The sequence below is a fragment of the Buceros rhinoceros genome, unplaced genomic scaffold, assembly GCF_000710305.1.
Source record: "Buceros rhinoceros silvestris isolate BGI_N320 unplaced genomic scaffold, ASM71030v1 scaffold1260, whole genome shotgun sequence".
NCBI lineage: Eukaryota > Metazoa > Chordata > Aves > Bucerotiformes > Bucerotidae > Buceros > Buceros rhinoceros.
Window position 1 is genome coordinate 64,229 of NW_010389952.1, and position 19,259 is coordinate 83,487.

At 38.6% G+C, this 19,259-nt stretch overlaps 1 protein-coding gene across 1 annotated transcript in view; it reads left to right on the forward strand.

Moving 5' to 3' along the window:
* WWC3 (WWC family member 3) overlaps window positions 1-19,259 on the forward strand; it is a 55,404-nt gene that overhangs the window by 25,472 nt on the left and 10,673 nt on the right. The window contains exons 8-12 of the mRNA XM_010135683.1: window positions 7,256-7,498; window positions 10,617-10,706; window positions 11,699-12,273; window positions 18,300-18,420; window positions 19,158-19,232. Of these exons, the coding sequence (XP_010133985.1) occupies window positions 7,256-7,498; window positions 10,617-10,706; window positions 11,699-12,273; window positions 18,300-18,420; window positions 19,158-19,232 (1,104 nt within the window). The remainder of the gene's footprint in view (window positions 1-7,255; window positions 7,499-10,616; window positions 10,707-11,698; window positions 12,274-18,299; window positions 18,421-19,157; window positions 19,233-19,259) is intronic.

Genomic DNA, 19,259 nt, shown 5'->3' on the forward strand with positions numbered 1-19,259 from the left:
CACAAAGCTTGTTGCCCCTACCAGTTATCTCTGTGGTTGCATTCTTCATTTATCATGCATTCCTTCCCCTTAGCTTGCTGGCATTTCTGTAGGGCTTTTGTCTCTACTAAATATCTCCGTGTTCATTCTCCCTTGACTGGTGAAATATCTACTGTTACTGCGGTGGGTGGGTGACGGAATGTGCTGCAATGGATTAAAATCTACAAAGTAGAAAATTAAAATGCTACAGTATGTCACAACTGTAAAGCAGTATATTATGACTTCTTGCTTGTCAAATGAGGCGTGGAAACATAGAACAAATAAGTACAACAGACAAACTGTCTAATTTCCAAGTTTTAATGGGAGACTTTTAAAATACCTGTAGTAGAAAAGTATGTTTTTTCCTTAAAGGCAAGCAGGAGAAAAGCCCCACAAACTGATGGGCAGTGTGTTGCATTATAGTCACTCTCGTGAATCTAGCCAGAAGATCATAAGCTCTAGAGAGAATCATAAAATGCTTTGGGTTGGAAGGGACCTTCAGAGATCATCTGGTCTAACCCTCCCTGCCTGCAGTGAGCAGGAACATCAGATAGATGCAAGATAGAGAGGAGCAGAATATTTGCCATACGCAGTAAAGAAGTTTATAAAAATAAAATTATAATTTCTGTATATGGTTTCTGAGAAAGCAAATGCAGTGTTGGGGTTGCTGAATGAACCAGTTTAAGGAATTCAGGAGATGAGACCCAGTGATAGTAGCAGAGCTGATCTACGTTCCTAAAATAGCTCTCCTTCCTTATAAAAGAGAATTCAATTTTAATTCTTCTTTCAAAAATCTCTCTAGCTAGTAAGTGGTTTGGCCTTTGCATAAATTAAGACATTCACATTGCATTTATTTTTCCCCCTTAAGTTTCCCACTGGAAGGAAGTTGGATAATCTGCAATTTAATTTTTCCCAAGGGTATTTCAGATATTGTGAGCTGTGGGTTCTGACATCTTCAGAATGCTGGGGAAGAGTTTCTCTCTTGTGTGTCTGATACAGGCTCTGGGAGGAGACATGTAAATACTGCTTTTTAAGTCACCAGTCATCCTGAAGAAAGGCTCAATTACTTTTCTTCTGCTCTGTACTCTTCACCCCATTATTTTTAAATAAACGGTACCTTATTTCTGTGAAATTTCTTCTCTCAGATCTGTCAGTGTGGCCCTCCAGAGAAGGAAGAGGGAGGGAGGGCGGTCTTTTTGAACAGACAGCCCCAAGCTGCCTGGATAAATACAGTTTTTAGTTTCTGTTGCTATTTCAGTGAGACCACCTCTCGTGAAAGCATTTGCACACTTTACACTCGAGTGTACCCCTCGAGCAGTTTTCTGAATAGACTGTTTCATAGAAAGAGAAATCAAATGAAAATTGTTTCTATTTGATAACTCTCAAGTTGTGGAGTTCAGTATGACTACATGAAATATATTAGCAAATGATCACAAAATGTTATTGCTGCAGTGCCTCGTATCATGTGAAGTGTAGTAATCAATAGATGAACAATGATCCCTAAATAAGAGCCAAAATTTTTAAGTCTGAATTTTTTAAAAAAATTTTTTGTAATGCAGTCTAACGGTAGCTGACTTCAATTAACTAATACATACAAGCATCTTCAACCAGCTTACCTTATTTGAGTGCAAGATCAGTAATTTGTTTATGCCTTCCGTAAGTCTGAATTCAGAGATGTTGTTTTTCAACTCAGTTGTTTAAATCATACAGTGGCTGTCAACAGATTTATTTTAGCCTCGAAAAAGCCATCTCCTCTGCTGTGCCTATTATTTCCACATTCCCTTTAAGAATGTTACTTCTTTCTTTTCAGCGCAGTTGCTGGATGATTACTTTGTTGCAAACTTGTCTCCTTACCAAAATTAATTTTCAGTTGGGCTTTTAAAAGCACCAGGCACACTGCAGTTTGTGCTTGTACTGACAAAATACATGTTGGTTGGACACCGATAGCAAAATTCCAGTGCTGATACAATAACATAGTCAAGTAGGCAGATTTTGAGGTGTAATTACTTAATTTCTAGTGAAATTCAGTGGATTTGTATGCTTTGTTCTGTTAAACTAATCTGAAAATCTGAGTTAAGAATGAAGTAATTTGTCTGATACCACATAAATATCTGGCTCAGGCATGTCAGCTAAACCTAAATTTCCCAGTGTCAGTTTTTAAAAAACCTTCTTCTTAAGGTTATAAAAGTTGCTGAGCCATGCTCTTGAACTGCCTTTATAAAGTTTTCATTATACTAGTTTACCTGTGAATTGGGGAAATTACTAATTCCTCTCCTTTAGCAGACTTTGCAATTACCTAATCTGCAAAATGCCAGTGAACTCTAAAGGTTTCATGAGCGTCTTAAGCCAATTTAAGACCTCCTTGTTATTGAATCGGGCTGCCACGAAGCTTGGATATTCTACAGAGTGTGCTCATGTTGTCCGCCAAAACCACAGTGGCACATACTTGCAGGAACAGCCAAAGCAGACACAGTAGAGAAATTTTGTGAGCATTTGGCCGAGTTCCCCAGCTTCTTGTTCTTTCCATGCCTGTCTTCCCATTTCCCTAGCCTTCCGCTCTTTAGATACAAATCATAATCAACTCTCACAACAGTCTGTAAATACCAGAACTTTCTGGTACTCTTCATTACCTACTAGACACCCTTCATTATATGTCTTTGGTCCTAGAGCCACCTTCTCTGGCTATTGCATGTGGAAGAAGTTACCTGTTACTTCAAGCAGCAGAGAACTGGATGCAATCATAAGCCAAAGGGAATGATTAAGCTGTGCTGGTTTATGTTGATCATCTCTGCATATTTGTGTAATCTTAGCCACTGTTCTCCAAATTCTAACTGTGGGGTTTTTTCTTCATTTTATCCCTACTGATCTTCCCGTTTCCCAGATAATAAAGGCCTCAGCTGTAGAGTGGTCTCATAATGTCATCCAAAAGTCTAGGTATTTGGATGTAGAGGGTATTTTTTTTTCCCTTGGAGAACTGCAGCAAAATGAGTTCATACAACTTGTTTAAGCTAGAAAGACCAGAGCTTGTAGGTTAGGAAGTGCCAGCTGTGTGATACCTATAATTTGCCCCTTTTAGGAGCAATACCTTTGTGTTGCTTTGAAAAATTTCCCTCGTCAAGATACCTGTCTCATTCACAATCTGAGACTTGGTCTAAACGTGGGGTTAATCATAATTGTAAATCAGACTCATCTCACAAAAAGGGATTTTTTTTTTACTTCAAGCTCACTTCTCATGCTATATTTTAATAAATAGCCTCTTCTACGCTGAAATGTTCTTTAGCTCAGCAGTATAATTTAATTAGTTCTGGGTTCAGATACCAGTCTTGAAAATGAGGTTCTAGAGGCTAGCAAGACTTTTAGGTTTCCCAGGTATTTCCAGTGACAGAAGGGTTGTGCTGTTTTGTCTAGGGGAGTCTGTAGATATATAATGATTTAGACATGCTGTAAATTCTGAATATACACGGGGGTTTTTGCCCCCATGATGTAGTCTTTGTAGTGAACTGCTGGCTGTACTGATCTCCACCCTCATGCTATGTCTACTTTATTTTGGGCTAGGCATCATTCTAGCTACGTTAGTATGGTCATTTCAAGGCAAGTTTGCTACTTCGAATCAGTGTTTACTTAATATCACCAAGTTAAACCTCTGTAGTCCCATCTGTGCCCCTCCTACTTTTCCGCTTTACAGGAGCTGTTATATTCATCTCCATTTGAAATTTTTTAAATACTGAAATAAGCAGCAAGTTGGTCTACCTACCTAGGAAATCAGTCATTCAACACCACCTACGTGAGCGTGGAATGCAAGCTCCTCAGCACTTGTTATGCAAGGATGGGAATGGGCAAAATGCCTGGAATGTTGATGGCTCAAAATTAACTGTTTTTTTTCCCCAGCAATATGTTAAATTGCTGTATCAGTAGGGACTGTCAGTATCTGGCGTTAGGCCAGATAAAAGTGCTCTTTTACAGAGACTACACTTAAGAAACAGCATCTTGAAAAAAACCCAGCAGGAAGGAAATAACGTGTTTGAAAAACAGGCCTCATAAAGGATCCTAAACCTTTTTTTTTTTTTTACTATTTTTTTTCTTTAAATTGCAATCTATGTGAAGTCATTAATTTATGTAAGTGGGTGTTTAAGGTAGGTCAGTATATTCATTGAGTCTGAAAATACAAAACAGCCACTTTTTTGTAACATACCAGAAATGATGATGGCTCTGTAGTGTAGGTATAAAATCTGGCATGGACAAGCACGCTGAAATTGCTTATTTATGCCTTTATTGTGGTTGGCAAGAAAACGTGTTGGGGGAAGACAAATTGCAATTACGGAATATGCTTAAGAGGACTTTACTGTATTAGTAGCAGAACTGAACATGACTTCTCAGGTATTTTTCTTAGGTTTGAGTGAGTGAGACCATAAAAGCCTTAGGGATGTTTTCTAGCCAAGGATACAAATTTTAAGGTTTATCACTGGTAGCTTTTTGGAACAATCTACCGTACAGAGGGAGTCCTCAGTGGAAAGCAAACAACAAAATTCCCTGAAAACTTCAGTTTGTTTGCAGGATATACGGGTTGCAGAAAATTGGCTTATTGGTACTCATGTTCCTTACCCTTCTAACAGATTCTTGCTTTATGTGCTGTTTTGCAAGCACTTTTTCTTTGCTTAAGAGGAGAACCTAGAGACAAGAAGAGTTAGCTGAAATGCTAAGCCTGTCAGGGGAATCAAAGTAAACACCTAATCAGCTTTTGGAACATTTCAATCATTTTGGATACAAACCTTGTCCACAGCAGCACCTTTCCCTTTTACTAACAATTTAATTAAGTTACCCTATGACAACTTCATACTTTCAAAGCAAAACAAAAACTGAGTGGGAGGGAGGGGATGGAACTTTAAACTGGAATGTCTTACACAAAGGGAGTTACGTGCTCTCAGCGAGCTGAAGAGTCTAAATTAAAACCTCTTGTTTTGAGCGTGGTGTTCTACTGTGCAGCTGAGCGGATTCAGTGGTTAACTAGCACTGAAAGGGGGGATCCCACCTTCCCCTCTTCCCTGCTGGTACTTCTCTTTTCTTTGTTGCCTGCATTAGCATTTATTTGCTCCTATGGTCAGCTTCTTAACCAGCTCACCCTGCATTAGAAAAATAGCTAGCAAAACACTGGTGAGCGTTAAAATGAAAGAGAGGATCAGTACTTCAGCTGTCTTAGAAAACAGCTAGAGACTTCACCAGACACGTTATCTTCTTTCATCCACAAGCTGTGTAAGAGTTCATGAACATGGTCACTCAAATACATAAGCAGGGCTCATCTGATTCACTCTCATTTCCCAAGGTCTGGTTGTACCTGAATTCTCTAATTCTATTGAAAGGACCTTGAGTCTCCATTTGTTTCATTTGGCACTGAACACTTGAAAATCAAGCTGTATACGCCCTCAGGAGTGTTTACTGAATCTTTAACAGCATAGAAGCCTGGGTAGGGGAGAGGAGGGGTCCTGGCTCTGTTCACTCTTCCAGGCCCAGCCATTTGGTTGATGGGGCGAGGTGTTCTTCAGGAAGCTGCATCTGGAATTCATGCACAATAGCTGAGGCATGAAATATGCAGACTATACCTATCGATTCACAATGGTGCTTTCAGTAGCTATTGGCAGGAAGTCGGTTATTAATGCAAGGAGGAGGAAGTGACATTGAAGGGCTTGATAAAGTATGCTGCTTTAGACGAAAATGTTATATAATATGAAATTTCTTTACTTGCTGGAAATATAATCTAAGGGGAGGGAATCTCTTTGACAAAATTCACAGTAAAATACTATTCATATATGAATGCAGTCATTGCGAAATTACTTATATTGATACTTTATTTCCCTTCCCCTGATAATAAGATGGCCAAATACTTTCCAGATGTCAATATAAAATAAACATCGCGTGAGGCTTTCTTTTTTTTAGATGGGGAAAACCTTACCTTTGTCGTGTCAATGCCTTTTCTTTTATTCTTGATCACACATTATCGCACTGGATCTTCTATTTGTTATGTGCTTTTTACCTTGCTTGCTTTGTTGTTATTTTTTCTTTTTTACTTGGTATTTTGGGAAAAAAAGATTACTTAAACTGACTTACCAAAATAATGAATGCATATTCGATTTCTATGGCTGGCTTTAAATGTGCTTTTATTTAATTTATTTATTTGAAGGGTCATTATCTCTTATGGAGCACTGAACTTTGCACATTTCAAACTGAACATGAGACTGAGGTGTACAGTTGCATAACTGTTGTACAGTTCTATAGTTTTAAATGTTCAAAAATCAGAAAGCTAGATTTTCTCTTATTTACTTGTAACTGTAACCTCCTAAAGTGTCTGCCCATTATAAGACAAGCACCTAGCAGTAAGAGATTGTTTTTCTTGTTGTGCTTATATATTTTTACTTTCTTTGTAATATCTATAAGAACTCAAAATATTTTTTTTCAGCAGAACGTTGTCTTAAAATGCCAGTTGTGGAATTATGCTTACAACTGTCATTTCATGTAGTGGTTCAGTGTACTGAAATATAGAAAACTACGTTTGGTTCTAAAGCCTACTACAAAGAAAATCAAGTTAGCTTATTTAATTGCTTGATTTAATGATGAATCCATGTAAAGTCTCATGTATTTTGTAACTAGTAAATCTTTTTTCCAGACATATGTTTTTGGTTTACTGACAGCTTATTTGTTCTTGAAATTTTGTTGTTGGTTAGAAATGCTTAATATTTTTAGCCCCTTGAACCATTCCTCTGATAGGTGGGACGTGAATATACAGATCTGTTGTGACAAGATAGGCATGTCCCCTTTATCCCCGTCAGCTTCTCACTGCCCTTTTGAACTACCAAGATTTGTCTGGTAGTGGAAGAATGAAGAATGAAAGGATGTTCAGCTTCATCAGCTATACAAACAGCAGACTCAAGAGCTCTAAAATATGAATTGATTTATTACAAAATGAGAAAGCTGTGAAGGCAGACATTATCCGTGTGACAGATAAATGCACTGTAGTTCTTAGACAGCTACATACTTAGGACCACATGCAATCCTTTAGTGTTTTAAAAATACACAAAACAAAACCTTCCCCAAACCCAGAAATAAATAATCCTTCCACACTCTTCTAAATTTTCTGCTTTCAGAAGTCACAAGAAAAAAGACACAGTCTTTTGGTATTTTTCCTGTTAATTGTCTTCATATTTGTCTCTTCTGTGTTTTGAAATGCATTTATCCTCTTTTAAAGAGTTTCAAACATACAACAGCAGCTGGCCTTGCTAGACAATGAATCTTGGCCAGGAATGGCTGAAGCGGACAGGGACCGTCTTCAGCTCATCAAAGAAAAGGAGGCTCTTCTTCAGGAACTGCAGCTTATCAGTCAGCAGAGACGATCCCCAGAAGACATTGCGCGTTTGGAGGAAGAAAAAAGGCGATTGGAGGATGAAATTCAGCGGGCCCGAGCAACGTCTGCTCATGGGGCCACTGAAAGGTTTGGGAACTTAAATCGTTTTCTTATCTACTGTAAGAACGGTATAGATTGTTTCAAAAGGAAGAGTAGGGAGTTTCATTGTTCTTGAGAAACAAACAAACAAAGTGTTACAGGAGTTTCAAAAAAGGAAGAAACTGCTCCTGACTGCTATAAATTAATTCTGTCTGTCTTGAAGTTTAATGAAGGAAAGTTAGAGTAATGCTCACTAGTTTAGTTCTCCTTTCATTCATCTAAAAAGTCTGAATAGGAAGAAGAGGTGAGAATAGTGTCACAAAAGATTCTTGGAAAAAGTCTGAGTGATACTGTCTGATATTAGATACCTGAATAACAGTGGATAATGAAAGATTTTTCTGTTATTTCATTGCCAAAAGCACCAGAACAAAGATCCTTTCCTATATTTGGGTTTTGACTTATAGCAGGAAAGTTAACTGATTTTTACTGCCTTTTGTACAATTTTTCTTTTTCATTTGCAATCAAGTTATATGTAAAAACAAACAACATACATATTGATAGGAAACACTGTTTATTTCAAAGTTGCCCAGTTTTTCCTGTAGCCAAAGAAATGGGCAAAACCTCTTCAACTCTTCTTGTTTTCATTGACTGCTTACAGGGAAATCAAGAAAGGATTTGTTCTTGTTTCCCAGACTTGCTTTCCCTAAATAATGGTAAAACCCAGGTGTGAGGAAAACTACATGAACCAACTGTAATGTGACCTGTGTAAAGGTTAATAGTCACGTAATTAAGACACTTCAAAAAGGTTTGGAAGTGCCTTCCATATTCAAATTTTGAGAACTTCAGTTTCTTTCAGAGGGCTTACTTCAGACAGTAAATTCAGACAATAAATAGAAAATCACAACCAACCTACACTTCAAGGTTATATATTTTGCAGTTTTTTTTCAATATCGTTCCACTGGCTTTCCAGTTTAAACTGACAGAAAAAGGAGTTCACCTTACACTGCAGCGTAGTGAGTTTTATTTGTTGGTTTTGGGCTCTCATGTTAGGTAGTGCGTACTATGCTGGCAAGAAGGCCAGGCTAATTTTTCCATGTAGTTCATGCTGTGGAAACCAGCGTTCCAGTGTGATACTTGATATTTCAAATGCTAGCAAAAAGTGAAGTAGAAGTTAGAATAATATTGAAAGGTGCTCTGGTTTTGTATAACAAATTGGTGGAATGCTTAACTATTAGTGGCCCTCAATTATTTATTTATTTGTGTGTATTAGGCTCAGGAATAACCAAACCCATTCCTAATTCTGCTTTTCTACTTCCACTTTCTCATAGTTGTGAAATAAAATAAGTTTTCTCTTTAAATAATTACCAGTTCTGTTCTGTTACTGACTTGTAAAAGTGCTGAGTTATGAGCAGATCAGAACTAACTTAAAATCTGTAGGACAGAGGCGGGCTTTTGTTTGGTGGTGGTGTGTTTTGTTTTGTTTCTTTTTTTTTTTTTTTTTATGTTGCTGTAGCTTTTCTCTTTTCAAACCAAAATCTCAAAGTCTTTGCAGCAATATGGCACCCTGCCTCTACTAACTGTAATGATGCTGCCGTGTGGTTTCCTTGGGGTGTCCAGCTCTACCTGAACCTGTGTTGGCAGCTTTCTGGGGAAGTACAAGGTTGGTAGTGTCTGAAGAGCTCTGTGTATCACAACAGTGTGTCTTTGGATGATCTACCTCATAGGAGGCTTTTATAGGATGGGGGTGGTCCTAGTGTGATGTTGTTTTAGAGGATTTTATTGGTCTCAGACCAGAATTTGATCTGTGATTTTTTTTTTTTTTTTTTTTTTTTGTTAAGATTGGCTGGCAGCCTTAGTTGGAGCCATCGCTTGCCCGTTAGGACCTACCTTACAGCATTGATGGCTGTGGAATGTAGCTTCTTAAGTTTGTTTTTAAAGCAGATGGTGTGGATACCCCTCCTTTCCTTTGTAAGCTTCAGAATCAGTTCAGTTTCTTGCATTTGTTTGTCCTTTTGGTTCCTGCAGTGCCTTTATCATGTATGTTTACATAGCTGAGCTGCAGCCGTCCTTGCAACCACTTGGTTAACCTGGTCTGGGGTCCACAGGAGCAGGAGAAAAGCTTCAGTGTTGTATGTGTTCGGGCATGCAGCTTCTGCCGTGCGGTTGCAATAAAGGAACCTCCCCAGGGGGTGGTGAGGTTGCTGGAGGGAAGTGCTACAGCCCTTTGCCAGCATATGAATTGCTGAAGTTGGAGGCCGAAGAAGTTGAGAGATTTATGTTTTTACTGCTAACAAAGACGTGTGGGTTTTTTTCATATCTTAACCATCAAAAGTTTATTGAAACTAATGCTGCCATTTTGTTTTATCGAGAAGGATTCCCTTTTAATTGCCTTTTTTTTTTTATCTGCCTATTAACGTGTTGAATTCTAACAGCTGTCTTTGCAGTTGAGGAAGCACTGGAGTGCTCAGATAAGTTTGATCTGCTTTCTCCAAACCGTCTGTCAGAATCCCAACTTCCAGCCAACTTGCGAATGCAGAGCTGGAGCAGTAACTTTCCTGAACGTACAAATATACAACACAAAACAGATGACCACCCTGATTTTAATATAAAGTTCAGTGATTGGGCTAGGAAATACAAAACACAAGGAGTACTTAGAATTCTGGGATCAGGAAAAGAATAAATGTGATATCAATAGATTAAATTCATTATTCAAAGTTTTAATAATCTCTGAATACAGAATTTAGGATATCTTACAGGTATATGAGACCGACAGCGTTAAAGGTACTTTCCATTTGTTTTGTGGCAGTGGTGTTGAGTGATTCAGCTGCTTGTTATTTGAATGGGCAAAAGAATAAGTCACAGCGAGAGATTTTTGTCATAGCTTAGTATTCAGAATGCTGTGTCACCTGCTTAAATGTAATGATATATAAATGCACTTGAAATGCCTGTCTGGGAATACTGCTGGAGTCTTGGTTCTCGTGTTCTTGCTGGGATTGCCATTGCTGCATATAAACTTCATAAATTAAAACTTTTCATTAAACAGTGAAACTTTTTTATATTCCAAACTGCAATGCAATGATATTTTTCCATGCTTTGAAAGCCTCTAGCACTTCTTAAGCACTACAGTAATGAAGAAAAATAGTACTATGTATCTCTTTAATTACAGGATACTGTTACAGGAAAAGAGAAATTGTTTGCTTATGCAACTAGAAGAAGCTACACGTTTAACATCATATTTACACTCCCAGTTAAAAAGGTGAGTTATGTAAAACCAGCAGCTTTTGAAGTTTAACTGCAATAGAGAAGAATATTAATAACACATAAAGTTCACCTTTTAATGCTTTTGCATATGTGTGCCAGGTAAATGAATGTTTTACTGAATTTATACAGTTTGGTCTATGGAATGTGATGATTCGGTTGGATTTTATTGATAGTGTTAGTGCTGCTTATTTGTGCTCATTATTATGTGTATTTCGTAATTTTATATGTTACCTTATTTTCTGAAAGAAGTTACATACTTAAAACCTGTTGTAATATTGATACATTTTTCTAACGTGAAGATAACATTCTTTTAAATTCTGCGAGGTTTTAATATTCTGATACCTTCTCCAAAGGAAGGGTTTTTGATCACTGGTGAGATGACAAAATTTCTCCATTTAAATATGAGAATGTGCTAAGTCCCACACAGAAGTCCAGAATGTTTTGCATATTCACACTTGCAGCTGCCTTTTTAGAGGCAGCTCTTGGGGATTCCTCAGCTCAACACCATGCCAACATCAAAAGCTCAGTTACGTCTGTGTCTCACTTCGTCTCTCCCTGTCATTTATATTCTCTTCTACCTAACTGTCTGAGAGTGGTAAACGGAACTGGAGTGTTTTATTTTGAACTGGAAAAACCTGTGAGGGGTGAAGCTTACACAGCAGTTTATTAGGACTTTCCACATCCCTTCACACTGCTCTCTTTTATGTTTGTGAGCCATCGTTAATGCAAACTCAAGCTGGATCATGGTATCTACCCTTCCTGGCTTTACGCTTGGTTGTCGCTTGACTCCAATCATGGTTGTGCTTGAGACCAGGGCAAGAGACACGAGCTAGACCTTAAAATGCCAAATCCTCTCTCTGTGTAACTGTATTGAATACATGAAAAATTGCTTGTGAAATCTGAATTGATGTTTTTATGTGTGCACTGGTGTTTCTGATTATATTTGAATGGCGCCTTTTTTGTTTTCTCTTCCTTTGCCTGACATAGTCTGTCAGCTAGCACCCTCACAATGTCCTCTGGTAGCAGCAGGGGATCTCTGGCCTCCAGTCGAGGATCATTGGCCTCCAGCAGAGGCTCCCTCAGCTCAGTCAGCTTCACGGACATCTATGGCCTTCCGCAGTACGACAAATCAGACAACGTTACAGACTACGGGCAGCATTTACGCTTTGACATAATTCCCTTCGAGTCTCTCACAAAGGATGTGCCATACGCTGATCCCATTGGACACTCAAATTTCAATAAGCAGCGGAGGTCTCTGGATACCCCGCAGTCCCTGGCATCCCTGTCATCACGATCCTCCTTGTCATCATTGTCCCCTCCAAGCTCGCCTCTGGACACCCCTTTTCTCTCTGCATCTCGAGATTCTCCCTTGGCTCAGATGTCAGAAGGTTTTGAGGAGATGGCAAGTATAGGAGCCTTGGAAATGCTCAGGGCTCAGACTACAGTGTTGGGTGATGATGATACACAAGGAACAAGCTCATCTCAGATGTCCGCTTACCCTGTGGACAATGAAGGTCTGCGAGAAATGGGACCACAGCTGACTGCTGTCCAGACTGGTGGAGGTGAGTTTCTGGACATTATTATTTTGTTCCAACTCAAACCAGGACACATGTTATCATAGAAAATGTCACACAGACCTAAGCATACTAGGACAGTAGAGATGGTTACTCAGTTTGTCTTGTTTTGCTTCCATCAGTTAAAAATTATATGGTAGATGTTAGCTCTTAAAAAAACCCCAACCAACCAACCAACAAAAGAGAAAACCAAAGCCTCAAACTTCAGATTTAGGGCAGAGGTGAAGGAGTAGAGAATTCTTGAAAATAGACCTTGAAAGAGTGGTGAATTGGGTGGAGGAAAGGGAATGGAGTATAGACTTTTTTTTTGGAGTGTAGCACATCAAGCAATAAATACATTCAGTTACTCATGAGGGCCCAAATTGTGCCCATGTTGCCATTATTCTGGCAACACAAACCTAGGGGAGATAGGAAAAAAAAAACCCAACCCCCCCAAGAAGAACTCGAACACAAAACTAGTCACGAGGTGATGCTCTGACAGTGCTTGATGGCTGGCTGACCCTGTGTTGAATTTGTACACACCTCAGACCAGGTTTCCATGTCTAAATTCCGCAATGGAGTGGGAGCCACAATGTGATGGCGGTCATCAGTGCGTGGTACACCGTACTCATGAGTAGAGCACTTTGTCAGATGAGCAGCACCTTTTGTAGGGGGTGTGTGAGAAGTTAAGCATTTGTTTGGATGGTTGTTTCAGAGATCCTGTGCTCCGCAGTCTCAGAGGAGGAATGCGTGCAGTCGAAGTTGACAGACTTGCTTTCGCTTGTATTGGTGGAAGCTTCTGGGGCAGTACAGTTGAGAAATACAGAGAGATCAAAAGAGGAAACAGAAACCTTTTTTTAAAAAAAGAACCAATTAAAAACCTGAGCACACAGGCACTCGAGAGATTTCTTTTCCTGTTTTAATCAATCAAATAAAGAACTGCTGTTAAAATGAAGAATATGCCTTCAAGATGACATTTTTGTGTGTTGGCTTACTCATATTTCTAATAAAAGCATACCAGTAAAGAAGGGCTTTTAAAGCATATTTTTAATATTAAAGTTTGTAATTCCCATCCCATTTCTGTATCTGGAATTCTGTGTTAGCAATTGCATAGACTGCGTCATTTCAGGACTTATGATATTAGAAGTAATGTCAAATATAACCAGAGAAGGTATCATACTATCCTACCAAAATCTTGTTTGTCAATTGATAATGAGATACTTGACAGTATCTAATGGAAAGCTTTTAGCTTTATATTTTTTAAAATAAAATGTCACCACTATGCTAAAAAGCCTATTTTGCTCAAACAGCATTTGAGTCTTGACTCACCTACGTTCCTTAACGCAGCTAGCATTGCCAGGAGATACTGCTGCAGAATTTACATTTACTAGATGTAAACATTTCTAGTGCCCATACTGCAGCTTTCAGACCAAAATAAACAGAATTCCAGAGACCAGCATGTAAGCTTGTGCTTAAATTAGTGCCATGAAGAGACTTCCTGAGGCTTTCTTTAAGCCTCAGATCAGACCACAGCTTGTCTTCACCCATTGTGGTAAGTGAAACTATGTTAGTAGTTCATTTATAGCTTGTACGTGTTTCCTAGAAGTTGAAGACATGGTCTGAGGGCCCAGGGAGCAACAGGATGAGGATCAAGTACCTGCTTTGGTTTTCCTTTTCTCCCTTCTCTCTCGTGTTTCCGCACATTTCACATTTCTCTGAAAACCTCTGGCAGAACATGTCTGTACTACCTGCTGTCACTGCTGCAGTGTCCAGCTGCAGCTCCCAGTCCAAGGATTACCACTTTCCTCCGTGTACAACAGAGTGCTTCGTATTGCTTTTTGAGGAAGTATTTATGGTTAAAAGGTAGACAGGCTGACTTCTTCTCATTTTTTAGTTTTTTTTAATACTTGAATTTGAAAATAGTCGCTTAAGAGAAATTTGTTGAAGCTTTCTGATTTTGGCTGGAGTCATGACTACGTTGAGCTCCACACTCACTAGCTGGTGGATTTGCAGTTGTTACGCAGTTGTTTGCAAGTAGCAGTTGGCAAGTTTTGAAATTATTTTGGTTTTGTACTCTTTTCATGCAGAATCTGTTGAAGCATCAACCCCGTTTATCACAGTTTGGGAACCCGTAGATGTTGGGGGGCTTTGGTTTTCCCTAAGGTACTATGCAGTGTGCTTTGCTGCTGCCACCCAATGGCCTGGCAGCATAATACGATCCTGTAAAAGCAGTAAGTCTCAGCTCAGACAAATCATTTGCCTGTTCCTTCATTAGACAAAACATGAGGTAATTTTTGCAAATTCTGGGGGCCGGGAGGCTTAACACTGAATACACTACACATACTTTTGCAACGAAGCGGCACTTGAGCAAGTTCAAGGAGTTCTTCAGGAACTGCTGTTTTAATGTTCAGTTGCTGAGCTGCTGTTTATTGTTCTGCATCTGTCTCAGAGACATACTATGAAATATGTTAGTGTGTGTGGATGGAGGGGAGTATACCTGAGAGGTTAACTACATCATATTTATAAAGTTGGGAGTGGGAAGAAAAATGTTAATAAATTATTGGGCTTTAATATCTCTGCTATCTCTTCCTCTCTGTCCTAAATTAATCTTTCAAGTGCTAAGTTTCCTTTAATGCCTAAAGAATCTTTTGTTTGCAAAATATTGTTTTAGACCTAAAAGATGATTTATCTTTGTGTGCTTTTCGTTTTGTTTTGTTTCTCATGCGGCACAACAGAAAATTTCACTGTAAGTGAACCCGAAATTACTTATTGTGCTGGTTTTGCCTGTAATTCCCAGTGTGTTTTTTCTGTGTAAAGTGTTGGTTGGCTTTTTGTTTGGTTGGTGGGGTTTTTTTTTTTTTATTTTTGATATTTTTTTTTAGTTGCATGTGAAGAAACAGGATCTTTTGCTACATTTGGTTTTGTTTGATATTGTACTGTATCTGTTTAATCATTATGGTGTACTTTTTTGCTATGTCAACTAAACAATATATTCATGGCTGTAGTTAAGCTCATGGAAAAAGTGTTTTGTGAGCTTCAGCTTTATTATAGTAATGCCTGACAGCATCATGGTAGGTAAGATCTGTTTGTGTCTCTGATTTAATTTTTGTGAGAGTGTTTAACTCTTTTTAGTAGTGCATTCTGAGCTGCCATGCATTATTTGTAGTCTTCTAAGCTTGTGAATCATGCTTTAGATTTATTTACTTTTTTTTTTTTTGCTAATGAGATCTTGGGCACCAAAATTTTCTTTGAAGTTCATTTTTTCAACTAATGACACCTGAGAATATTATTTTAATCAGAGCTTTGTTACATTTGTCAAGCTTTGGCACCCAATAGTTCTGGAACAAAACCTAGTGGTTTTGTTATTTAAATAAGAAAATGAAAGGTTGTTGTCTATCTTAGAAATTTTATTGTTAAACAATTCTCTAACTTCCATCAGTGGAAGGTCCATCACCTGTGCTAAACATTTCTCTGTTTAAACCAAAATCTGATGTATGTTTCTTCTTGACCAGTTTTTTTTCCGGTGACTTTTTTTTTCCTAGTCAAGGGCATGTTTTGGTCTTTGCATCTCTCACAAATTTGCTAGGATTTTCCCAATGTTATCGAATGATTCCAAGGCCTGCAGGCAGGGGGCGAATCATTGTCAAGTTACAGCGTTACTGTAACGTGATTTTTCTGCGACACATTATATTGGTTCTTCAGACCAATTTTTTCTTTCAGGCAAATTAGGAACGTGAACTGAGAAAGAGAGCCGATGAGGTCTTTCATCTGCTACATCTATACAAAGTGTGCACAGAGGGGTGAGCCAAAGTCTGGCTTACAAAAAGAAATCATCGTAGTGTAACTTGTTGAAATGAGTACAGAAATTATAGAAGCACTTGCACACAAAATGTATACACTTTTGTGAAGTTCAGCCTCTTTACGGTGACGTAGAGTTACTGAGAAACTTTCATATTACAAGACATCTCTGCAGAGCACTTAGTTTTGATTCTGTGTAAATATTAGTGACAGAACTCGGAGATTGGCTTACCAAATTAGAAATTCTTAAAAATTTAATAAAAACCAACCAAACAACTCTGAAGCTACCACTCTGTGTAACTGATATGGAGTAGAGTGGGGTTCAAATACAGTTTCTTTGCTTGCTGTGAGCTAGCTTGAATGTGGCTCTCATTTGTGGTGAGAGTGACATGAGTAACACTGAATGATACGTGATGTACAGTACGGGTGGGATGCTGTAACTGGAGACAGTGGGGGAACAACGGTTCTTTCTCCAGGCACAGAGTCAAATGCAGGTTAGGCTGTTCTTGGTCAGGAGATAAATTTCCTGCATAGCTGGAAATGGCTAAATCCTTGATTGACTTTGGAGGGGAGGTCCATATGGCTGCTTATGGATCTAAAAGGACAGAGAACTGGCTCTGCTGCTCTCTGGAAATTTTAGCTCCAAACAAGACCCTGTGATTTTTTTGGAACATCTTTTGGGATTTTGTGCTGTAGGTGTTCTGATAACAGGAGCATACCTTGGGCTGGATCAGGACTGCCAGGCTCTATGCATCCTCTCTGCCAGTGAGTTAAATCTAAACCTTAGCCAGACACTGCTGTTGACAGCAGTGGAGGGGTTGTTTTAATTTCAGGACCTTTTACCAGGCTTCAAGTCCTGCTGTCCTGTCTTAATGGTGCTTGGGTGGGAGGTGAAATGGGTCCATGCAGGGAGGTGGCTCACTGTCTGTGGTTTAGCTGGGCTCTGCAGGAGGAGTTCAGGCTGTGGGCTGTCATTCTGCTGAAGGAACCTTCCTGATAGGTGTGAGCATTTTACTGTGATGCCTTAATGTGGAGCAGAGGTGATTACTTTGAGTAAGACGTGTTTTGTCCTTAGTCAGGGGCAATAAGCTGTGAATGTTAGCTGGTGCTTGTCTCCCTCAGGATGTGCGATGTGCTGCTGTCACTCCAAATGCTGTCTGCTGAAACTGTGAAGGCTTCCATGCTGTCTGAGTTTCTGATCATGAGTAGAAGCAAATAAGATGCTTTCCCCACTTCTGAAGTGGCATCTGTTTGTCATTGCTTTTCTGCTTTGAGGACAGTCATTGATCCTTAAGCAAAAGAGGAGAAAGTTGATAGAAGTTCTTCACTGCGTAGTGAGGAAACTGTACTTCCACAAGTCCGTTTAATGGTTCTCTCTAGGACTTGAGACAAAACAGCCTCCAGTTAGGAGCTATCACTGAGCTTACCTATGCAGTTCCTGAGCATTACGACTTGTGCATGTACCTTAAAGGATTGGTAGCTGCTATAGCTACTTGCCTGTGCAAAACTTGATGTATAATACCATTTTTTGGATACAATTAAAACATGCAAATGATTGCTGAGTTGCTATTTATGGTGTTGCTGGTGATTTGGGAGAGGGTGAAAGACGGGATTGAATGCTGCTTCCTCTTCCTTCAGTCAGTTTTCAAAGTAATTCACCAAGAATTTGGAAAAACAGTGGTCAGAGGGAGTTGGAAAGCACTGGTTCTTTTTGATAGTGCCTCTCAGACTGTAAATAAAAGCTGCTATTATGTGATGGTATAAACAGTGTGCTTTGAGACTTTGTATTAGGAAACAAATGAGAACAAAACCTCACATTGTGTTATCAGATAACTTCTTAAAAGAATTAGTCTCTGTGTTTGTTTTCAACCTATTGTATATTCAGTAGGTAAATCTGAAAAGTTGAGGATATCATGTGTACAAATGTTGAATGAATGCAAGTCTTCCTCCAGGAGGGATTATTCTCCCAGAAAAGCATTTAATAACAATGCAAATAGTTTATGCTTGGTCCTGTCAGAGAGACATTAGCCGCAAACTTCCTTCCTTAATTCTCCCACAGAAAACCTCCGGTCAATTGTATTCTAGGTTAAAGTATTCTAACTTAAAGTTTGGTGAAAAAGCATTGAGCTCTCTTTGTGCTGGTTTTCTGCTAGTTTTGATACAATAAATGATTCATGTTTAATTTTTAAGAGATTTCCTTGAGCTGATGGAATCTTCATTTCTTTTTTCCATGACAGCTGTAACTCTGCGAGGGGACAGTGGTAGAAGATCGGAGAGGAGAGCCAGGCGAGTTTCAGCATGTCTCTCAGATCATTCACTGGCTAGTGACAGTGGCGTGTTTGAAGCTTTAAGCAAAAGGTCAGGTGTATAAATGCATAGTAAGCTGGAAATATTCCTGTTCTACCACATGGTCCAAAAGAATTTGTTTTAATTTTCTCAGTATGCTTTCAAAATTCCTATTTCTTAGTAACATAAAAATACTAGGTTGCATGTTTTAAAGAAAGAAGCTTTTTACATGCAGTTCCACTGTCATCTTTATCTGCTTTATTGTCTCTAACATTTTAACACTGTGTACTTCTCTCTTGAAAAATAGTTTTCTCAGCTTATTAGTCATAACTCAAATATTTTATTTCAACCATTTATAATGAAATAAAATTATACAGAGTGTAACTTACAGTTTTGAGTAGCATGTGATATAAGTATAGCTGCAAGGAAAACATAAGAACTGCTGAAAATAAAAAAAAATGCGTAGATTGACCAAGTGATTGAAGGATGGATAAAGATGTGTTAACTTCATACAATTGTCTTAATACAATAAACAGTAAATGGGAAGATGAGGGTTTGAGGATGATAAAGAGAAATGGAAAACAGACTAAGTATTGAAATAACCAAAATGTCTTGAGAGAGGTATTCTAAGACCTCAGTTTTTAAAATTGTGAATTACTGCTTCTTTGTGTTTTTAAAATAGATTTCTCAATTCCTTCTATATTACCCAACAATTGCTTATATCCACGAATCACAAAATAAATGTTAATTTCATAATGTTTTAACAGCTTAAGTCAGTATGTAGTTTACAGTACTGTCTGTTCCTGCAGGAATGAAGATCTGGAAGAGCCTGTTTATGGTGATGCTGCCAGTAATGAAGAACCGCAAATACATGTTGGATTGCTGTGAGTAGTTATTCCTCTTTCTCCCTG